At 36.9% G+C, this 24,479-nt stretch overlaps 1 protein-coding gene across 3 annotated transcripts in view; it reads right to left on the bottom strand.

Moving 5' to 3' along the window:
* The window catches only part of MSH3 (mutS homolog 3), a 185,169-nt gene that overhangs the window by 64,028 nt on the left and 96,662 nt on the right, over positions 1–24,479 (bottom strand). For 2 of the 3 annotated variants that reach the window (XM_047778198.1, XM_047778199.1), the window contains exons 14-17: positions 18,188–18,375; positions 17,008–17,176; positions 8,645–8,709; positions 6,128–6,244 (exon numbers count right to left, since the gene is read on the bottom strand). In XM_047778198.1, the coding sequence (XP_047634154.1) occupies positions 6,128–6,244; positions 8,645–8,709; positions 17,008–17,176; positions 18,188–18,375 (539 nt within the window). The remainder of the gene's footprint in view (positions 1–6,127; positions 6,245–8,644; positions 8,710–17,007; positions 17,177–18,187; positions 18,376–24,479) is intronic. The other variant, XM_047778201.1, reaches the window with a different exon arrangement.

The raw sequence follows: 24,479 nt of genomic DNA, 5'->3' as shown, positions 1-24,479 counted from the left end.
CGATCATTTTCATTTAGCTTAAGTAAGGTCATGAAGTACCCAAAGGGGTCTGCTTTCCTTTGCACTTCTTCTTCATAGCATCATCCAAACTAGGAATAACAGTTTCAAGTATCTTTCTCTCACACTGCTTGCAAGTTTCTTGATGGTGGAGCCCATGTCCATCTGATATACTTATCAGTGTAGCCCGAATATCAGGCTTATGGAGTTGACAGTGTAACAAATTTTGTTAAAGGCAAGAATAAAAATACTTTTTGCCCATGATTTTTAGTTATCTTACTAATAATTCATACAGAAATTAAATCTTACACTTGTTTTTACAAAGGTTTGTCATTGCCTCAAATCCAATTAGGTAGCTGGTGATCTAAAAGCTTCAAAGACTTTTATTGACAGACTTATTCAGGAAAAAATATAGGAGTGTATGCAGGTGTTTTCTTCCTTTCTCCCCCTTGGATTATCCTATTTTCTCTTATCACAGGTATGCTTTATACCCTGTAAAAAAAATTTTTTTAGCCACACCCATGGCATGCACAAGTCCCCATACCAGGAGTCAAACCCAAGCAATGCTGAATTGTTAACCGCTAGGCCACCAGGGAACTCTAGCCTTACATCCTTTTCAAGAAGATTGTCCCTTCCAAGAGAAATGAACATTATGCTGAAGGCTTCTCTTAAAAAATCGTTTTAAGGACCTAGAGATGATTATACTAAATCAGACTGAAAAAGACAAATATCATATATCACTTATATGTAGACTCTAATAAAAAAAAGATACAAAAGAACTTATAAAATAGAAACAAACTCACAGATTTTGCAATTAAACCTATGGTTAACCACAGGGGAAACCATGGGGGGGGGGGGGATAAATTAGGAGGATGGGAATAGATATACACACTACTGTATATAAAACAGATAACTAGTAAGGATCTATTGTCTATAGCACAGGGAAATCTATTCAATATTCTGTAATAATCTATGTGGGAAAAAATAACAGAAATATGTACGTATATAACTGATTCACTTTTCTGTACTCCTGAAACGAATACAACATTGTAAGTCAATTTTACCCCAATAATCTTTTTTTAATTTTTTTTTAAAGTTCCACATTGTACTGCAGGTTTCAGGAACTTAGATATTTAGTTTTTCTTTCGGCTGCTTAAACCCGAAGGTTTTTAGAGTGCTTCCTAGCTTGAAAAGGATATCAGTATCAAGCCATTATGTGATTAGTTATTCCTATATTACCACTGTATTCATTTTTTTTTAAATCTGTAATTTCTTATTTTTTATTAATAGGAGAATAAGACAGTTAACATAAGTGTCTTTTTCAGATACTACAAACATCTTAATATACAGTTTTATTTCTGTGTTAACTATTTTGTAAATTGAAAAATCTATTTACAGTATATCCTAAACTTCTAAGTAGACAGAGCATGATCAATATAATTTGCCTAATTCTCTCTGAATTAAAATTAATCAAAACAAACAACATAAACCTCACTAATAGTGTTAAGAGTCTGTGCTAAATCCCAAACACAAAGGAGACTGGCCCATAGCATCACAATGGAGCACTAAGTTGCCACCTTAAAAATGACTCTTGCTTTTGAAGATGTCATGTGCTGCATGGACAGAGCACTCCCAGGTGACTGCCCAGTGATCATGCCTGGTCACTCCTAGTCTGGCTTCAATTTTAGATCTGACCACTCACTTATCCCTTGGACTGTGGCTGATTCTGTCCCTATTCTAATTATTGACCCAGAATCTTGTGTTCTGGCCCTGGCACTCTCTTTCACCAGAGAACAGCTACATGTGATGCTCCTGCTTTTGCAGTAACTCTGATCGAACCCTAGCCATATGTCTCAGGTGCAGCCCTAAAAATCAAAAAAAAAAAAAAAAAAGGAAAAAAGGAAAGCAAAAAAGACAGTTTTTTTGAGGGTTCCATTCACAGACTTTCTTACAGCCTTGATTTCTTGAAATATTTTGAAAGAAAGGTAATGTAAACTAACACACAACCGTTTCTCAGTAAGAGACAAAAACACTTGTATAGCTGGTATTCAATCCTCTGGTGTCAGGTTCACTGAGGTTAATCATTTTTGAAAAGACTTTATATTCGCACCATCTGGCACCTCAATAAATAGTGTGCCTAACAATCAATGCTGTTCTCAATTAGGGGCTTTGGCTGCAAATGCTGTAGCTAAATTTCAGCCAGCATTCTTTTGTTTTAGATTAAAAATTTAACATTTTTCTTATTTTGAAAGTAATATATGTACATTATAGAAACTTTTGATATCATGTATCTGCAAAGTAAATTAAATCTCCAGTAACCTCACCCACCCAGAATTAATTCGTAAATATTTGAAATCATATATATCTATCTAGATATACAGATATAGATGTGTGTTTTCATATCTATATGAATATATGAAATTTTTTTTTTTTTTGCCTTTTTAGGGCCGCACCCGCGGCATACGGAAGTTCCCATGCTAGGGGTCCAATTGGAGCTGTAGCCGCTGGCCTACACCACAGCCACAGCAATGCCAGATCCGAGCCACATCTGCAACCTACACCAGAGCTCACGGCAATGCCAGATCCTTAATCCACTGAGCAAGGCCAGGGATCAAACCTGCATCCTCATGGTTACTAGTCAGATTCGGTTTTACTGAGCCATGACAGGAACCCCTATATGTATGTATTTATGTGTGTGTGTGTCAGACACACACACATATATATACACACACACACACACACACACACACACTCTCACACATTTCTCCAAAGATATACAAATGGCTAATAAGCATATGAATAATATCATATATAATTAATCTTTTAAAATACAAAGGTGTGTGTGCTGTGCATGTATGTGAATTTACACAAATAGAATTGCATCACACTTTAATACTTTTCATCCTTTTCCTCGCTTAGCAATTTATCTTGAGTATCATATTCTTCTGTGATGTTATATTTAATGTTAGCTCACTCTTAGCAATTCCCAACTACAGCAAAGGCGTGGTATCATGAAAGCAGAATTCTCCAGGTTAATGGGGTAGAAGGGCCCAGGCAGAGGGCTGACACAGGGAAGATGGTATGAGGTAATGGCAGGGTGCAAGAAAAGGACAGAAGGGGCACATCGGACATTTCCAAGAGAAAAAAACAAAAATTCAATAACAGATAAAGGGACAAAAAGGAAGAAAGAATCAAGGATATTATCAAAATTTTGGGCTTGGGAAATGTAAATTTTCTTTAATCTAGAATAACAACAGGGAGAACACAATCTTGACTTATAAAATCATGTACACTCTGTAGAATGTGAACAGCAACAACCTCATCAATTCCCAGGACCCCAGAACGAAGCCCATGAAGCTTGAAAGGAGAAACATTAGACCAACTTTCACATTCTCTTGGAGTTCCGGTCGTGGCTCAGTGGAAACGAATCTGACTAGCAACCATGAGGACGTAGGTTCAATCCCTGGCCTCGCTCACTGGGTTGAGGATGTGGCGTGGCTCTGGTGTAAGCCAGGGGTTACAGCTCTGATTCAGTGCCTAGCCTGGGAACTTCCATATGCCTTGGGTGCAGCCTTAAAAAGACTGAAAAAACAAAGAAAACCTTACACAATCCCAGTGATATTACTAAGGGAAAGCCAGGAAAACTGGGAAACTCAAGGGCCCTGAAAAATTTTAAGATGGGTAATTGAAAGTAAACTGGAAAAGGAACTGAACAGAAGGAATTTCTATCCCTGGATTCAAGACTCTGAATCAAGATAACCTCAAAAAAATTCAGGATAAATAAATTGGAACCTCTTTCTGATCCTATAATTTGAAACTCCTCTGGACAAAAAGAGATGATAATCAATTTACTATCTTTTAAAATCTGTCACATATTATCTTTTGTTTTGTTTTGTTTTTTTGTTTCACTTGCTAGATTGGTTACTTTAAGTGGAATAAACCTTCCTGAAGAGGTCACTGAATATTTATTGTTTAAGTTTTTAAAGAGAAAGCCTAACAGATTTCTGTTTAGAGTGATGCCCATGGATTCATAATGGATGGACTGATTCTACAGCCTGCAGGGGCACATACCTACCACCAGACACACCCTGGGTTGAATCTGAGCTCCAATCCTTAGCCTTCCTATGGACAACTTACTTCTTACATCTGCATCTTGCTTCATTCATTTGTATACTGGCGAAGACAATATTATTTCACTCATACAGCTCTTGTGAGGAATAATGAGCTAATACATATAAAGGGCTTAAATGGGTGGTGGTCTGGAGCTGGTTCCTATGGACTCATGAAAGTCAACTGTCCCAATCCAGTCCAGCAGGAGCTTGCGATCAGTCTGCATTGGAGTGGTGACACTACCGAAATCAAACAAATAATACTCCTCTTCCAGAGAGCTGGCTCTTAAGCACATGTACCAGCAACACCCATAACTTAAATCTGTTACTGTGAACACGTGACAATTAATAAATCCAGAATGAGTCATTCTTTGAGACGATGACAAGGACTCTTCCAAAAAGAAAGAAAAAAACCTCATTATATAAAAATCGAAAAAGTAGGGGTCTATTCTACACTCAAATACACTAAAGAAACTTAATAACCAAATGCAACATGTGAAAGTTTTTTTAAAATATGGGGGGAAGGGAAATTGAGGCAATTCAACATGTCTTAGATTAAAATTATTTTTCTTAGGTATGATAGTGGTAGTAAGATTATATAGCAAAATATCCTTATTTTTAGAAGGTATATGCTTAAGTATTTAGAGGTAAGGTGTTATAATGTCTAAAACCTACTTTAAAATGGTTCAGGGAGAAAAAGCTTATGAAATATAAAATAAATATGACTAAATGTTAATATCTAAGTGAACAGTATATAGATCTTCATTTCAACATTCCACAGATTTAAATATTTTTATGATTTTTTTAAAATTATAGTTGATTTATAATGTGCCAATTTCTGCTGTACAACAAAGTGACCCAGTCATACATACTTATATACATTCTTTTCTTCATATTATCTTCCATCACGTTCTATTCCAAGAGACTGGATTAAAATTTTTTAAATAAAAAAGTTGGGGACAGGGAGGGAGTGGGATAGACTAGAAGTTCGGGGTTAGTAGATGTGAACTATTACATTTAGGACAGATAAGCAATGAGGTCCTGCTGTAGAGCACAGGGAACGATATCCAATCACTTGTGATAGAACATGATGGGGGATAATGTGAGAAAAAAAATATAGAATGTATATATGTGTATAACTGGGTCATTTGGCTACATAGCAGAAATTGACAGAATTGTGTAAATCAACTAGAATAAGAAAAATTTTTGGAGTACCCGTCATGGTGTAGCAGAAACAAATCCGACTGGGAACTATGAAATAGCGGGTTCGATCCCTGGCCTCGCTCAGTGGGTTAAAGATCTGGCATTGTCATGAGCTGTGGTGTAGGTCTTAGATGCAGCTTGGATCTGGCATTGCTGTGGCTGTGACATAGGCCGGCGGCTGGAGCTCCTTTTTGACCCCTAGCCTGGGAACCTCCATACGCTGTGGCTGCAGCCGAAAAAGCAAAAAAATATATATACATATTTTTTTAAAAAAGTTAAGGCGTTCCCTTATGGTGCAGTTAGTTAAGGATTCAATATTGTCACTGCAGTGCCCTGGGTCGCTGCTGTGGCATGGGTTCAACCCCTGGCTTGGGAATTGGCATGTGCCATGGGCACAATCAAAAAAAACCTTTTTTTAAAGTTAAGGGGGAAATGCAAAGGATATAAAAATTAAGAAAAAGTTAAATGGAGATAATAAAAGCAAAACTAACCTATACTTGTCCAACTTTGAAAATGTTAAGTCTTTTTGAATAAGAAAAATAAACAGAGTCCAAGGTAGAATTTCAAAGTGATGCTACTAAAACACCCTTAGCAACAAAATGTTAGTACAGGAACAATAAAGTATATTTGGTCTCTTAACCAAGACTGAGATGAGTTTACATTTCAATAGATTAAAAATAAAATCAGAGAACACATGTACTCAACTATTTTATGGCAGGTCACAAGCAGTAATCTCTACTTTTCTTTTTGATGGAAAGATTTTCCGGTCTATTTCTCATAGCAAAAAAGTCAGATTATATTGTTCATTGTAAACTCACTCTAGAAAATCAAGCCACTCAGCACTGCAGTCAAGGACTAGCTGCTCCCGGAGCTGATTCAGATGTCTGTAATTTTCTACAATAAAGGGAGAGTGAAAGCGGCTCACAGCTTTTGTGCTAGAAGAAGGGGAAAAAAACATAAATAGGAAATCAAGGTTACTAAGAAATTAGTAATGCCATCACTTCATAAAATTAGTTATTATTCTCTGATGAACCTTGAAAGTAAATAGTTGTAAATAAAGAACACTGCTGAATTATGATCCTCAACTTTATGATTTCAAAGATCTGTGCTGTCAATAAAGTACTTCGATTTCACAGGATTTTGTTCAGGAAGCCTTTAAAATTCATTGAGAGTTATATCCATATGGCAAAGTCAAAGTTTAAAATTTCTATTTCATTAGTAAAGGGCTTTTTTCTTTAAATTATACGAAATGAAAATGCTTGCTTTTCCAAAAGAGAGCAGAAGTTAATATGGCAAAATAAATCCTGACAAAACTGGAGGGTGGATATACTGGTGAAGGTCCTGTTAGTTTTTATATTTTACACTTTTCTGTATGATTAAATATTTTGGTGAAAAAAAACTAAAGCATTACAAAGAATGGCAGTGCCTTAACTCAGGAGGCAGCCAAAGAAGAGGAATTTTCATGATCTCAATGTAGATTCACGATGGCTCTGGATGGGAAGAAATACCACTGTTCCTCTTCTGAGCTTGTGTATAATCTGTTTCCTCATCAAGAAGATGGAGAGCACAACAGGGGATACTGTGGGTCCCCAGTCAGAGAGTCCAGACCAAGGCGCCAACATTGGCACTTCACTTGCTAACCAGGGGACCGTGGGTCAATAAAACTGACCTTCTCTAAACATCACTTGCCTAATCTATCAAACAGATGTGATAATTCTATCTACCTCACAGGTCCTGTTGAGGGAATCAAACAGTGTCTAGCAGAATACCTATGTCATCAGTACTCAACAGCAGGAGTTGTTTCATGGTGGTGGCTGTGATGACTGCTATTGATGTTATTCCTGTGATGGGACCTTTAAGAAGAAAAGGTCAAGGCTGGGTGGTAGGCAGCTGTTGACAGAGTGTACTCTTGATCTTTGTTTGCTCCCCCATTCCTGCAACGTGCTGTCACGATTACCTTTAATTGGGTGAGTTACCGGATTAGGAGTGAGCCTTGCGCATTTGAAATCTGACTAATGGTATTCTATCCTCTCCCTGTCAAGGCCCTGAGGATTAAGCAACAGATAAAAAATAACAATAAACCTTCCCTCAAACCATCTTATTCATTCAACTTATATCACTGAATTGTTCAAAAGATGCTGGCTCTGATTTATGCCTTGCTTATTGCTTTTAAAGTACGTCGTGTGGATTTCTATGCAAACATATTTATCATAGCCTTCTCTTCTGACAAAACTCATGCAGTGAGACATTCCAGTGATTGTCCTAGACAGACTAGTAAGATTTCCAGTAATTTCCCTTCATAAAGCATATTACCATTCATTAGCTGTGGTATAGGACAAAAATAGATAAAGAATGCCTGCAAAAGGAGGAAAACACCCCCTAAGATCAGTATTACCTAAAGTTCAATTATAGCTTTTGAAAATATAGGAAAAAAAGGATATTAGAGCTAAAGAAATCCATGACTGTGCCTTCAGGATCCCCTGATAGTGGCCATGGATAATAAATAGTTTTCCTTTTTAATTAAAATAATAAATTAATAATCATTCATACATCATGTCAAAATTCCCTTGCATTCTTAATATAGAGTTCCTTCATGCATCACAAACTATAGTCCCTCTTCTATTAACTTGGGCAAAAGTACCATCTTCATCTCAGGTTCATGCAAACATACTAACAGTAGTAATAAATGTTTCACAAAGGATGCTACTTATAAGGGGAAATAGCCTTCTCTAAAAGCATTTTTTTAAATGAGTCCCCTTTTGGGGATTAATAGCTAGCCAAGGAGAAAAGGCAGAGTCTCAATGTAGTTCTCTGATTTTGTTTTTGATTAATTATTTTCATCAATTCATGATACAACTTTCAAAAAAAACACATAAAAAACTGTTATAACTGTGTGCCACGGAAAGCATTAAGAATAAAGAAATGCAGAGCTCAGTGAGGCAGAAAATGAAATGTCAGCTTCTTAAAAGAAATGTCAGGTACAGCATTCATCAAGAAGTTCATGCAACCAAATTAATCCTATAATTACAGGTTCTGCAACTTCTTTTTTCCAATGTGTTTAAAGTATACTCTGAGATACAAAAATAAAACAGTAATTCAAAAGACAAGAAAATAAATGTATACAAATAAGATATCCCTTGGACAATATTGTCCAACTCTATCAATGATAGAGTTTAAGATAACTATTTCTCTGGTTTCAAATTTCATAAGGAAACTGAAGGGGAAGATTTGCTTTAAATGTCAAGGATATGATTACTAACAGTCTAGAAACTTGCAGGTAAACAGATGTCATTATAATTCACGTTAATAAGGAAAACATCTATTTTTAAACTTACCTTCCAACTTTAACCCAATCAGTTGGTATACAAGATACTGCAGAATTCTTTACTTCAATCATAAACTAAAATAAAAACAAATAAAGTTTAGATATTTAAATGATTTAACCATTATATTTTTAAATCTTCCTCAAAACTTTGCTGTAACAGTCTAGCAAATATTATTCTAAGCACTCAAAATAAACCCAGTATTATTCTAAGCACTCAAAATAAATCCACTAAGACATATGGGAGAGTTCATACGTCTTCACAACCAAATATTATTAATTAGGGGAGTTCCCATCATGGCTCGGTAGTTAATGAACCTGACTAGTAACCTTGAGGTTGCAGGTCCGATCCCTGGCCTCGCCCAGTAGGTTAAGGATCCGGCATTGACACGAGCTGTGGTGTAGGTTGCAGACGCAGCTTGGATCTGGCGTTGCTGTGGCCCTGGCGTAGGCTGGCAGCTGTAGCTCCGATTCGACCCCTAGCCTGGGAACCTCCATGTGCCGTGGGTGCAGCCCTAAAAAGACCCAAAAAAAAAAATTATTAATTAGGGTTTCAATACTTGGGATAAAATATAATTTGTACTGGGCAAAAAGTCTGTAATAAAGGATATAACTTGGCACTTTAACAACAGTTATGTTGAAACTACAAATAGTGATTTTCCTTTAATGACACTTTTTCATTTTTTAGTACCCACTTAAGAATTCTATTTCTTAGTAACAAGATTGAATTTCTAAGTACATAAAAATTTTAAATATCTGATTATTAGATGTTATATCAGTTTGAGATATGGTCAATCCCTTACTCTGAACAGAAGAGGATTTATTATAATAGTTTTCATTTTATTTTTGCCTTTTTGCCTTTTCTAGGGCCGTTCCTGCAGCATATGGAGGTTCCCAGGCTAGGGGTCCAATTGGAGCTGCAGCCACCAGCCTACATCAGAGCCACAGCAACGCGGGATCTGAGCCGCGTCTGCAACCTACACCACAGCTCACGGCAACGCCGGATCCTTAACCCACTGAGCAAGGCCAGGGATCGAATCTGCAACCTCATGGTTCCTAGCCGGATTCGTTAACTACTGTGCCACGACGGCAACTCCTATAATAGTTTTTAATCCAAGAAAGCTAAGTCTTCTAAAAGTGTCCTCACACAAAGCCCTGACTTCCTCAGCAATTAAGGAAGAAAGATATTACTCCACATGATGTTTTTATTTATATGTACCACATCTTTATAGATTCAGCTGTACTCTACGGGCTTTTCTGAAATCAGTTAGCAAGTAAATGAAATCACTACTTCCATCACATTTTCAAAGTGAGTGATAATATCATCTCTTCTTCCTGCTCATTTTCCTGTATTAATGCAATGAAATGCAATGTTTTATTAAATAAACTAATAAAATACACTTATTTTGTATGAGATAGGACTCAGAAGCTCTGTGGCTCCCACTAATTTTGAGATGGCTACAGAAACCCTGTCACATAGGTTTTATAACATATCAGGTATTTATAATACACATATTATTAATAGTATTGGCTCAGGCTCTTGAGTTTACTTTTCTATTAACAGAAATACTATAGCTTTTACACTAATTATAATAGGAATTACTGGTTACTTTTAAATTTTTTTCTTTTTTAGCAAAGATTTTATAACTAATGATGTCCTCTTGTATAGAGGGAATTAATAAAGTATCAAATCTGATATATATAGTTAAAGAGATAAGAGTAAGGAAGTTCCCTTGTGGCATAGCAGGTTGAGGACTGAGTGCTGTCACTGCAGCAGCTTGAGTCATTGCTGTGGCACAGGTTTGATCCCCGGCCTGGGAATTTCCACAGGCCATGGGTGCAGCCAAAAAAATAAAGAGGTTAGGGAGTTCCCGTTGTGGCTCAGTGGTTAATGAATCTGACTAGCATCCATGAGGACGCAGGTTCGATCCCTAGCCTTGCTCAGTGGGTTAAGGATCCGGCATTGCCATGAGCGGCAGTGTAGGTCACAGATGCGGCTCAGATACTGCATTGCTGTGGTGCAGGCCAGCAGCTGCAGCTCTGCTTCAACCCCTAGCCTGAGAACCTACACATGCTACCGGTGCAGCCCTAAAAAAGCAAAAAAAAAAAAAAAGAAGAAGAAGAGTTAAAGCGTCTTTAAAAAAAGTACCCTTTGGCTACAAAAGTAACTGAGAAAAAACATCCACAAAATAAATACCATTGTAAGAAAGATAAAACCACTTTGAGAGTATGCTAAAAAATGTGTGCTTAAAAATTATTTTAAAATGTGACATGATACAACATAATGGCCTTTTTATAAAATAATTATGGGGGGAGCTATGCCAAAGGCAAACAGTGAAATTCAGGACCACATTAGATCACTAATATTTGGGAAGGGCACATATAACACACAGCTCCACAGAAATTACTAAGGAATGGTGGATGTTTTGCAAAGAAGCTATAGCTGCCTTAATGAGTCAGTTAAGTTATTCACCATAACTCTGCAGCATGGCGGCCTGGATTCAAATCTATGCCTTATACACGTTACGAATCGCCACTGGTCACAACCCTTTGGTGCACCCTGGGAACAGTTCGGACCAAAACTGTTCAATCTGTAAGTATTCAGGATCTACTCTAAGGACCACAGCTCCTCAAGCAAGCCATGTACAGAGCCAACAGAGGATGGAAGACAAGAATTGGAAAAGCCCATAAGGACCCCCTACATATCAAACCCCTAAGGTCACTTTCTCAGATGCTAGTCCTTTGTGACTTCTCTTCTGCCTGTGTCTCTCCTCAAGATTGTCATCGACTAGTAGTATTTTTTTTTTCTGTTCTACACTAGCTTTGAAATAGGAAATTTTCTATTTCCTTTCATGAACATTCTAAGAGTGAGCAGGCAGTCCTTTTGTTTAGAGGTTTTACTGCTAAAGAAAAAGAAACGAACAAAAATTGGAAATGAATGTTTATTTCAGATAATATGTTCTGACAGCAACCTGCCCTGCTCTAGAGTTCGTAACTTTCTTTCTTAGTTGTTAATGCTAGAAGTCTGTCTTGATTCCTTCCAACAATCCCTCATATTCTTTTGTTGGGATCCAGTTCGGCTTTGGTTATGTGTCAGATACTGTTACTCGGACTATAGCCCACGGGATCACTGGGCTGGCATCGCAGTTAAGTTTGCTGAAATTCTTTTTTTTTTTTTTTTTAATAATTTTTTTTTTCCCACTGTACAGCAAGGGGGTCAGGTTATTCTTACATGTATACATTACAATTACATTTTTCCCCCACCCTTTCTTCTGTTGCAACATGAATATCTAGACAAAGTTCTCAATGCTATTCAGCAGGATCTCCTTGTAAATCTAAGTTGTGTCTGATGAGCCCAAGCTCCCGATTGCTGAAATTCTTAACGTACTCTAGAAACTGCTCTCTGTTTTCTCTAAGACCACACTTAACCCATGCCTACTCTCCCCCTTTTTTTCTCACTACCTTTTAAGAATCCACAAATATTTTTTTATTTAGATGTAAGATTTAACAGGGAATGTCTTAAACATGCTAAACAACTATTTGGATATGCTGTATGCTATGAATTAATGAATTTTTTTCTAAAGGTTTTCCCCTAATACTTCTTTCCTTTTCCTGAAGAAAACTACAAACCACGACCACCTCAAATCTAAACATCACTCCATGCCTATTCCACATGTGACTCAAGGTTAGGAAACAATTCTCCCTGTATTGAGAGAGACTGTTCCAGAAGCAGGGAACTATGAAAAGCTATGTAAGTTTCTGCTTTCGTTATTTTCTTTCCAGGGGTTCCTTTTCTTTCTTTCTTTTTTTGGTCTTTTTGTCTTTTTAGGGCCACACCCACAGCACATGGAAGTTCCCATGCTAGGGGTCCAATTGGAGCTGTAGCCGCTGACCTATGCCACAGCCACAGCAACACCAGATCTGAGCCGGATCTGCAATTTACATCACAGCTCACAGCAACACCAGATCCTTAACCCACTGAGCAAGGCCAGGGATCAAACAAGTGTCCTCATGGATGCTAGTCAGGTTCGCTAACCGCGGAGCCATGATGGGAATTCAACCAGTGTTTTCTTTCTTTCAGTATTTTCTAAACCAATACTTTGAGTCAGACACAATAATGCACCATCATCATTAAGGCTCAGTATTCTAATGAGTACACAAAAACTGTGAACAAAGGTAAAAAAATGATTGGTGCCAAAAGTAATACCAATTTGACAGTCCATTTATCTATTTTACTAACAAAATCCTTGTACCACATAGGGCTGCTAAAACAGGTTTTTAAAAACATATTACAAGAGTTCCAATCGTGGCTCAGCGGACACAAATCTGACTAATAACCATGAGGACGCAGGTTCGATCCCTGGCCTCACTCAGTGGGTTGAGGATCCGGCATCGCTGTGAGCTGTGGAGTATGTAGGTCAAGGCCGTAGCTCGGATCCTGCATTGCTGTGGCTGTGGTGTAGGCCAGCAGCTGTAGCTCTGATTCAACCTCTAGCCTGGGAACCTCAATATAAGCGCTGGTACAGCCCTAAAAAGACCAAAAATATATAATTTCATACATATATTACAAAGGTTATACGTATGAAAATAAAATTTCAGACAGAAGGGTATAAAAGAAGAAATACATATATATAAAACAAGGGTATTCCCTCTTTTCCTTCTTCAAGTCTCAAAGGTAACCATATTTGATGGAGTCTGTTCTTAGTTCTTTAGATATCTCTAAATTTGCTTATACCTTAAAACAGAATTTGAATATAACAATGCTATCTAGAACTCATTTGCTGTTTGAATGAACAGAATCACTAATTCTCCCCCAAAATAATATAAAAGTGATTTTATATAATGCAATATTGAGAATCTAGGTTAAAAAAAAAAACCCGAGTATCCATCCTGTCGTTAAAACTAAGAAATTTCTTGCCTCAAACTCATCATTTTCATTACTAAAGTTTGAAAATAATAAGATCATTTATCTTCCTTGCTAATCTTTTGTAATCCAATTACTTGTCTGTGTGTTTTTTCTTAAACCCCAATGCTACACTGATAAAGAAAAAACTAATCTACTATCCCTTATAAATTCCTAATCAGTTTTCCCCATTTTTATTTTAAAACTGCCAACTGAATCCAGGGCTGTCTTCCCAAACCTTAAGCTTTCTTTAAGTCTGAATATTATGAGCTCTAAGACGTCTGGATTTTATCAAAGATAAGCTAGGATACCGATAACCCCTTGTGCTAATATTTGTGAGTTGAGTGAAAACAATGACATGGGATAAAGACTGGAGCCAGGCAGATCTGGGCTGGACTTGAGCTTCTAACTTGGGTAACTTATTGCATTCCACTACCCCAAATCTCAATTCTCTTTCCTACACAACTGGAATAACCCCTTTTTGTATTGTTGCAAGGATTCAGTAATATATGCAAAGCACTTAGCACCATTCTGAACTGTAACAAGTGCTTGATAAATGGTAACTATACTACTATTACTATTATTATATGAATAACATGTGTATAGTGCTTCACAACTAGAAAGGACTTTCACATATTTTAACTCCATTGGTCTTCACAGCTGTTTCACTACAGGAGTGACTCTTCCATGGTCATGAAGCATGTAAGTGGTAGAACTGGCAGCTTTCCCCACTATAATACAAAGTAATCACTTTTCTGCTATACCTCTCTTATTGATGTATTAAATAATTTTGATCATATCATTTTCAACAAATAAACCAGAACAGTGGCACTGAGGTCACTTGTCACTTTGAAAGGTCATAACAGTATGGTGAAACCAAGAGATACAATTAAATATTTGGCATTTGCCTGTTCAGGGGAAGAGTTAGAAATACCATAAAATGGTTTCACATATTGTGAAACCATTTTATGATAAAGAGAGCTCTATGTGGAATGCATTGTGAATTTGCCTGAGTATACCTTTAGTCCAAGACAGACTGACTTAATCAATGGTCTATTAAATAAACACTTTAATAAAGATTATAATTTATCATAGTTTCTTATTCCAAATAATCATACAAATCAACACTCTTGGCTAAATAGAAAAAGCAATGCAAGTATTTTTAAAACTGCTTTGAAATTAAGCTTTGTCCCTCTGGAAAAATATCTTTTTCAATAATTCTGAATGTTGGAGTTCCAGTTGTGGCACAGCGAAAATAAATCTGACTAGTATCCATGAGAATGCGGGGTCCATCCCTGGCTTCGCTCAGTGGGTTAAGGATCTGGCGTTGCCGTGGGCTGTGGTATAGGTCACAGATGCAGCTGGGATCCGGCATTGCTGTGGCTCTGGTGTAGGCCAGCAGCTGTAGCTCTGATTCGAACCCTAGTCTGGGAACTTCCATATGCCGTGAGAGCAGCCCTAAAAAGCAAAGGAAAAAAAAAAAAATTCTGCATGTCCATTCTATAGAAATTATTCACAAATTCACTAATTTGCTGTTTTAACAAAGTAGAATCTTTCAAATTGCCTCAGTTGGGATCTTTATATTCTACTGAACAAAAAAGAGAGAAGTAGCAATACATCAAATGCAGAATAGGGACAAAAGTTACAGCTACACTTAAAAAAACATACTTTCTGGAGCCCCTGCTGTGGTGAAGTGGATCAAAAATCCTACTGCAAGGCTGTCATGGCTCAGGGGGTTGACAGCATAACTTGTATCCATGGGGATTTGAGTTTAATCCCTGGCCTTGCTCAGTAGCTTGGGAATCCTGCATTGCCATGGGCTGTGGTGTGGGTAGCAGAAGGAGTTCAGATCCCGCACTGCTGTGGCTGTGGCATAGGCTGGTGGCTGCAGCTCTGGCCTGGGAACCTCCATATGCCACAGGTATGGCCCTAAGGGAACCCCCCCCCCCACCACCACACACACACACAAAGAATCCTGCTGCAGAGGCTTGGGTTGCCACAGAAGCACAGGTTCCACCCCCAGCCTGGTGCAGTGGGTTAAAGGATCTGGCATTGCTGCAGGTGCAGCAGAGGTTGTAGCTGTGGCTCAGATTCAATCCCTGACCTGGGAATTTCCATATGCTGCGAGTGCAGCCATTACAAGAGGAAAAACAACATACTTCTTCCTCATTCTCATTCAGGTATTAATATCAAACTTTAAACAGAAGTAAACACATTCTAGACAACACCATAATTTTATAGAAGACTAACTAAATGTAATTTTTTGCTATAGCTTTTGTTTGTTTTTTAAACAGCTATACTCCTTTGGAAGCATGCCCTGCCATTTAATCACTTTGTGATCAAATTAATACAGGTGGTTCACTGCATGCCAAGAATCAATGACAACTAACTTCTCTTTCCTGGATTTAGGGCAAATGAATTCTATATAGTGATTATTTGTAATAGTCAAGTTCTCTATCTTATAATTTCAGTAGATAATACTAAAATATATATAACATTAATTTGCATGATTTTACTAAGACACTAAAGCAAGCAAACAAAATAGTTATTAAAAGAAAAAAATTTTTTTTTGTCTTTTTACGGCAGCAACCGTGGCATAGAGAGGTTCGCAGGCTAGAGGTCTAATCAGAGCCAAAGCTTCCAGCCTATGCCACAGCCATAGCAACACTAGATCCGAGCCATGTCTGACCTATACCACAACTCACGGCAATGCCAGATCCTTAACCCACTGAGCGAGGCCAGGAATGGAACCTGCAACCTCATAGTTCCTAGTCGGATTCGTTTCCACTGTGCCACAATGGTAACTCCTAAAAGAAAATATTTATCAAAACAAGTTGTTACAATATATTTCCAAGGAACAAAAGAGAAAATCTGAAGAAAAAAAAAACCTTTCATTCTATCCTCAGATTTTTATTTACATTTTAAAATAGCTTTTCTTGAGTTCCAGCTATGGTGCAATGGGTTAAGAATCCAACTGCAGGAATTCCCATTGTGGCTCAGCAGAAACAAATCTGACTAGCATCCACAAGGGTACAGGTTGGATCCTGGCCTTGCTCAGTGGGTTAAGGATCCTGTGTTGCTGTGAGCTGTGGCGCAGGTTGCAGACGTGGCTCGGATCTGATGTTGTTGTGGCTGTGGCATAGGTCGGTGGCTACAGCTCTGATTCGACCCCTACCCTGGGAACTTTCAAATGCCTTGGGTGCAACCATAAAAATACATTAAAAAAAAAAAATCGAGTTGCAGTGGCTGAGGTCACCACGGTGGTGTAGTTTGATTCCCAGCCCAGCACAGTGGGTTAAAGGATCTGGTATTGACCTGGCTTGGCACAGGCCACAGCTGCAGCTCCGATTCAACCCCTAGCCTGGGAACTTCCACTTGCTGCAGGTGCAGCCATAAAAAAAATAAATAATAATATAAAATAGCTTTTCTACTTGAGAAAAACTAATGCAAAATAAAAGTGTGTTTGACATTACCTCCTGTCCTGATACTGTCACATATTGTGCAGAAGGATTTTTTAGTATTTTTCGTATTTCTTGCAAATGTGTTTGGATCTTGTTGGTAACTTCTTGAATTTCGTCCTTCCTCTTTTTTATTACAGGAAAGTCAGAAAGGTCTTTGAATAATTCAGTTTTATCCCCATTTCTAAAAAAAATGAAAAATTCAAATACATATACTGAAGCATACTACTTATGCTAATTATGTTATTTTTCACAGCACAATGAAAGACCAGAGAGTGGGAAGTCACAAAAAACAGGATTCCAATCCCAGCTCTTCCACTAAATATTTACAAGTAAATTTCTTAATTTCTTTGAAGAAGAATAAAATTACCCTAACATCATTTTCATTTTTCAAATTCATGATTGTCATGGTGAAACTACGAAATGAAATTCAACATTTGTTGTATATTCAGAAAATAAACACAAACGTAAATATCATCACATCTTTTTTCTTATATATAGAGTTCTCTGTGGAATGAACTGCAAATTGACTACCTCTTAAAGGATAATGTTGCTTCTGCAATGTCTGGATATAAAGCAGACCCTCCCTGAATAACTACCAAATAAACACAGAGTGCCAACTGTTAACTATTTTTGGATTAATAAACTGCTACTATTGGAGTTTCCGTCATGGCTCAGTGGTTAACGAATCCGAATAGGAACCATGAATGTGCGGATTCGGTCCCTGGCCTTGCTCAGTGGGTTAAAGGATCTGGCGTTGCCATGAGCTATGGTGTAGGTTGCAGACGCGGCTTGGATCCTGCATTGCTGTGGCTCTGGCATAGACAGGTGGCTACAGCTCCGATTAGACCCCTAGCCTGGGAACCTCCATATGCCGCGGGAGTGGCCCTAGAAAAGGCAAAAAAAAGACAAAAAAATAAATTAATTAAATTAAATAAACTTCTACTATTTACTCAGCCTGGACCTTATCTTTTCATCATCTGCTACCTGGAAAAGTACCACATTTATACAATGGAAGTACCTAAACACTAAGTGTTATTTCCTGCCGTAATATAGAGCCTTTAGTATCCAATCACATTTCTAGTTTTACATGCAACCTCTACCATTACTTCTAGGGAAGCTTAAGTATCCACACTAAATGGCAAATACATTACTTACACTGCTAGGAATGAAGAGCCAATGGCCTGCTACTTACTTGGCAGCCTGTTCATTCAATATCTTCAAGTAATGCTCCACTGGACTGAGGAGTTCAGGAATTTCTAGAAGACAGATCTGGAGCAAGTTTGATTGAACGTGGGAATTAACAGCAGGTATTAATGCTTGGAATTCTGACTTCAGGTGATACAGGGTTTTGACAATCAAGAAGAACTCTTGTGTAGAACACTGAAAACAGGAATTTTTTTTTTATCTGAACAGCATAAGATAATGTGAAAATGAAATTTAGAGGTCTTTTTACAGTTAGAATAAAAGAAAATTTTAATTTATTGTATAAATCAGTTAACTGAAATTAGGTATTGCTGATACCTCCTAAATGTTACATCAATAGCTTAAAGGCTTTGTAAGGTAATATTTCAAAGCTATAAAGAAAATAATTTGAGTCAGGGGTAGGAAAGCCAATATTTTTCAGTATTTTTTCATTGTAAAATATATTGATCGTCTAGTTACTTTTGATGGAGCATGATAATGTGAGAAAAAGGAATGTACATGTGTATGTGTGACTGGGTCACCTTGCTGTACAGTAGAAAATTGACAAAATGCTGTAAACCAGCTATAATGGAAAAAAAATTAAAATCATTAAATAAAAAAATAGTAATAAAAAGTAAAATATATTGACCATTCAATAAAAGTACAGTAAACAATGTTACAAATAAAAAAGAACAATCCTGGAGAAACACCTGCAAAATACATGAGATAAAGGTCAAAATTCTCTCAATATAATGTTTTACAAATACACATGGAAAAGATGAATAATCCAAAGAATAGTAGCTACATGAACTGAATGCACAGCTCGCAGGAAAAAAATGTCCAACAAACATATGATTAACTTCATAGATAATAAGGACAAGCAAATTAAAATGACCATATCCCTTTTTTTACTTATAAGACTGCCAAAGATTTAAAAGTTTGATAATAGCTAAGTCATATAGGGTGTGAAAAATGACACTTTTATACTATTAGCAGAGACATAAGATTCCTGAAGAGCAGTCTGGCACATATTTATAATAAAAAGTGCATAAACCCTTTGACGAAACAATTCCATTCTTAAGAATTTAACTAAAAACATACTTTAGCAAATAGGGAAAACATATGTGTATTTGAGTATGGAGAGGAGCAGTGCTAGTAATAATATTAAAAAATGAATTAGAAAGAAACATTCAGCAATTGAGATCTTATTAGGAAAAACTCATTTAATGTAATACTCTATGAAACAGTTTGAAAACAAAGACATCTGTACATACTGATATACAGATTGATTTGGAACTCCGTAATTTCAACATATATTAAATATACATAGCATATGTTTACACTATATACCATATATGTATTTATGCAGTAAAATTCCATTTGTGGCTCTTTATATACATTTTTCTATAGAAATAAAAATATAAATACAAACTTTCAGGAAGGGTACACATGTAACTTACTCTAGTTACCCCTGGGTAGTGGGTATACAGGGTAGTAAAGAAACTTTCTATTCTTTATTCTATATCCCTGTATACTGTTGCAATTTTGTAACAGAACATGAATAATTTGGAGCTTTGGATAGAGAATGGGCTGAACATGTGTGTCTAATTTCACTCTATCTTGAAGCTAGAATCCAAGATTGTTTAAAGAAAGCAAAAAATCTCAAGAATAACTAGGAGAAAAAACCAGTAGCAACAATCCCTTAGAAGCTGCAAAGTAAAAGAATAAGTGGTAATTGACTTAGAAGACTCAAGATATTTGAATCTTAAGCTGGCCACGAGGAAAATTAGGATCCGACTTGAGTTACACCCAGAATCCTAAAAGACTCAGAAACTGGTAGCACAGATTATCTTTGGTAGCAGAACCTGGGGTTAGGAGAGTTGGGAAAACAGAAAACAATTGGTTGAAAGTGAATTAAGCAGCAATTAAATCCCTCAATCCTCCACTCTCCTATCCTACAGAAGACGACAGCTGACCCTTGAACAACATGGGGTCAGGGGTGCCAACCCTTCATGCAGTGGAAAAAATCCAAGTATAACTGTACAGGGGGCCCTCTGCATCTAGTTCCACATCAGTGGATTCAACCAACCACGGATTCTGCAGGACTAGAGCATGTATTTACTGAAAAAAACCATGTGTAAGAGGACTCGTACTAGGTAAACTATGCAATGGTGTATGCTGACCTATATGGGAAAAGAATCTGAAAAGGAATGGAGATTTTATATATATATGTATATATATATACATATATATATGGCTGATTTCCTTTGTTGTACACCTAAAACTAACACAACTTCAACTATATCCAATAAAATTTATTTAAAAAAAACAAACCAACAAATACTAGTGAGAATAGAGCCTGTAGAGATAGAAGAAAACATCTGCCAAAAAAAAAATAACAATATTCTCAGTTAAACAGAGAATACTGTAATCATGAGACAAGAATGTCATGCTTAAAAAAAAAAAAAAAAAAGCAGCAGCATTCAGAGGACAACAACCAAAAAATTCTCAGAAATTAACCATGACAGTAGAAATGAAAAATTCACAAAAAGAGGTAGAAGATCAAGGTGATAAAATTGCCAAGAAGATGAAGCCTAAGTGTAAAGAGATGGAAAATACAGAATAAAGTTAGATCATCAGTCCAACAGGTTCAATCAACTCAAATAATAGTGTTGAAGAAAGAAAGAAATCTTAAAAAACAAATTCAGAAAAATTTTGCACAACTTTGTTGTCAGATTGAAAGGGCCTAACACAATAGGTGAAAATAGAGCCAAATCATGGCAAATCATCATAACATTTTAGAATACTGGGAACAAAGAGAAAATCTTCCATTTCCAGAGGGAGAGAAAAAAGAAGGAAAGAAAGAAAAAAAGCCAAAGAAATACAAATCAATATCACATCAGACTATTTAACAATAATAGTGGGAGCCATTAAAGACAATGAAGCAACACAAAATTCTAAAAGGAAACAATTTATAGCCTAGAATTTTATTTCTAGTTAAATTACCAATCAGACGTGAGAGTAGAAAAAAGGCATTTCCAAACATTGGTGTTTCAAAACTTACCTCCAATACCCTTCCTCAGGATGCTTCGAGAGAATGTACTCCACCAAAGTGAAGGAATGAACCAAGAGGACGTCATGGGTTACAGAAAACACAAGATTCAATTCAAGGGAAATTAAAGGGAATCTATGATAAGCTAGTCAACAGGTACAGAGGACAAGCAGTCCAGGTTGGATCAGGTAGGAAGACTCAAGAAAATGAAACTATCAGAATATTTGATGAAGATAAATATCTTGAGATAAAAGGACAATGTAGGCTTGAGTTAGTAAGTACCTATAAACAGTATATATAATAAATGAATATAAGAAAGACAATTACTAACTACAAGGAATGAAGTAAATTACAAAACAAAAAACAAAAAACAAAAAAAACAAGACTCTAGGTCCAACTGAACCAAAGTTGAGTTCAAAGTATATTATAAAACACCTCTTCTCCAGGAAGGCTATGGTTTGTTGGGAAAGACACACACAGGAAGCAGCTGTTTGTATCAATGTGGAGCCTAGAAATAATTTACAGCCTAGAATTTGTCAAGAGTCATTTAATGACATATTCCAATAAAAGCAAGGAGCAAACAATGAACGGTTTCAACAGAATTTTGAAATAATAATCTCTTACGATTATTCTAATTGGATAGGCAAGAAAGGGATTGATTTTTCACACTCTAATATGATATAAAGTTTAAGTAAGCAATGGAGACAGTTTAGGGGGTGGAGGGATGTGCTTGGGTTATGGGATGGAAATACTGTGAAATTGGATTGTTATGATCATTATCCAACTACAGATGTGATAAATTCATTTGAGTAGGAAAAAAAAAAAAAGTTTAAGTAAGCAACAGAAGCAAGGTAAAAACCAGAAATGCTTGCAGTTAAGTCCCAAGTGCCCATGGCAGGTTGCTCTCAAATTCCGTAGGCAAAATGACTCAATGGTGCTGCCAAGAAAGCTGAGGATAAGGGTAAGCAGTTGCTCCTAGAGTCACTCATGTTCAACCCCATTTCTGGCAGCAAGCTTCTCTGTGGAAGAGCTTTACAAAACATGCACAAGTGCAAGGACAGGTCACTGCAGGCCTGGGAGAACCCCAGCCCAAGCTCCATACGGAAAACATGCCTCTGGGCTTGCAGCAGTCTGGCTAGACTAGAAACTATTGCCGCCTACAAAATTCTGGAAACATTCTCCTTTCAACATTTACTAAGTGCTATAATCCTTTAAATGCATTCACCATCCTTAGCAGTTATGTATCACTTTCTTACAAAATCGTTATTGAGCAGTTAATATGAATTCCTATGACTAGCACAATTTTCAAAGATTTAAATTTGAAGTCTTACTACCAAAAGAAATGTTTATTTTATTTCCGAGTTGACCCACTTGGTATCCTCTATTATTATCATCATAAAAATACCTATTTGTGCCTATTCCACAGCACTTTCAGCACTGACAGATGGCCTAGGCTCACCACTTCCACAGCAGCCCAACAGTGTTTCTTACCATTTTATGAATTTCACATAATTGGCACAGTCTGTACCCAGGATATCACTCACCATTTGGTGCATACAGCAAAAACTTATTTAGAGTAATCTAATGATAAAGAACAGACATATGTTGGATGGTATGTTCCAAGAGCCCACTAACTAAACTATACAAATTTGGTTTAAAGTATTCAGATTTCCTAAAGTTGGTCTGTTACCAAATCATTTCTAATCTTCACTTTTCAAATCATTCTTTAGGCACATTCTTTCTGTAAACATTGAAACAGCAACAAGGAACTGCTTCTGAGTGAGTCATAAGTTCTTTCAGTAGAGTTTGAAACTCTTTTTTGTTGTTGTTTTTTTGGTTTTTGTCTTTTTGCCTTTTCTTGGGCCGCTCCCACAGCATATGGAGGTTCCCAGGCTAGGGGTCGAACCAGAGCTGTAGCCTCAGGCCTACGCCAGAGCCACAGCAACACCAGATCCAAGCTGCGTCTGTGACCTACACCACAGCTCACGGCAATGCCAGATCCTTAAAGGCCAGGGATCGAACCCGCAACCTCATAGTTCCTAGTCGGATTCGTTAACCACTGAGCCAAGACGGGAACTCCTAGTTTGAAACTCTTAAAAGTCACTCCTGCTCTGCATATTGGATACTTTTAAAATGAATTAGATTCCAAATTCATTTGAGTAATAAAAAATAAAATAAAATAAAATGAATTAGATTCCATAGCATATGATCTCTTCTTATATGCAGATTTTTTAAAACAAACAAAAAAACCTGAATTTATAGATACAGAGCACAGATTAGTCATTGCAGGGGGTAGAAACGTGGGCAAAATAGGTGAAGGTGGTCAAAAGGCACAAACTTTTAAAATAAATAAGCCCTGGCGATGTATAGCAAAGAGACCACACTCGCTACTATCGTATTGTATATGTAAAAGTGGCTTCAACTAGATCTTAAAAGTTCTCATCACAAGAAAACAGAAAGCACTATAGCTATGCATGGTGAAAGATGCTAACTAGACTTATTTGGTGATCATTCATATCTATGTATGTATATCTCCAATCACTACATTGTATACGTGAAACTAAAATAACACTATATATTGATTATACCTCAATTTTAAAAAGAAGAATTAGATTCTGACATATACCAGGATTTTAAAACCTACGAAATGCAAATATCAAAGTACGGTGTAAAGAGAAGCAGCAGGCCATAACAGAAATCACGTCAGCATAAATGATGATGCCATCTTGATGACATGGATACTTTGACTTGGCTCTTTTGATTAGCAGTTGATCATTTTTTTCAGCTTTGCTCCAATTTTCCAAAAGTCTCTAACATCTCAATGAAGCCTATCAAGTAGTGAAGGCAAGGTGTTTGGAGATTCACTGCTTGATGAAGGATAATAAGCACTGATTGTCAGCCACTGGGTCAAGGTCAAACAAAATAACAAATGGTTTGATATTCACTCTGTAACCTCAAAAAAGTCAATGGTAAAACTCAACTACTAGGACAGCCTCTGCTATTGCCAGCAAAAAACACAGAGCACCAAGCAGTGGTAAGTACAACAGACTCTACCAACCCCATAACCAACTCACACATTTTTTTCCTGAGGTTTAGGATTTCCCAATTTCGGCTTGTTCTTTCTTTTCAAAATTTAGCCGAAGCATATGGAACAGTTATGTAAGTCCTTTGGGGCATGAAAATATTCTCCGAAGTACAACTTATTAGTCAGTAACACTTTGGGAAAGACCTAAAAGAAGACTAATGAAAA

This window comes from Phacochoerus africanus, chromosome 4 (genome assembly GCF_016906955.1).
Source record: "Phacochoerus africanus isolate WHEZ1 chromosome 4, ROS_Pafr_v1, whole genome shotgun sequence".
In the NCBI taxonomy this organism is placed as follows: domain Eukaryota; kingdom Metazoa; phylum Chordata; class Mammalia; order Artiodactyla; family Suidae; genus Phacochoerus; species Phacochoerus africanus.
This window is presented reverse-complemented; position numbering and strand designations above follow the sequence as displayed.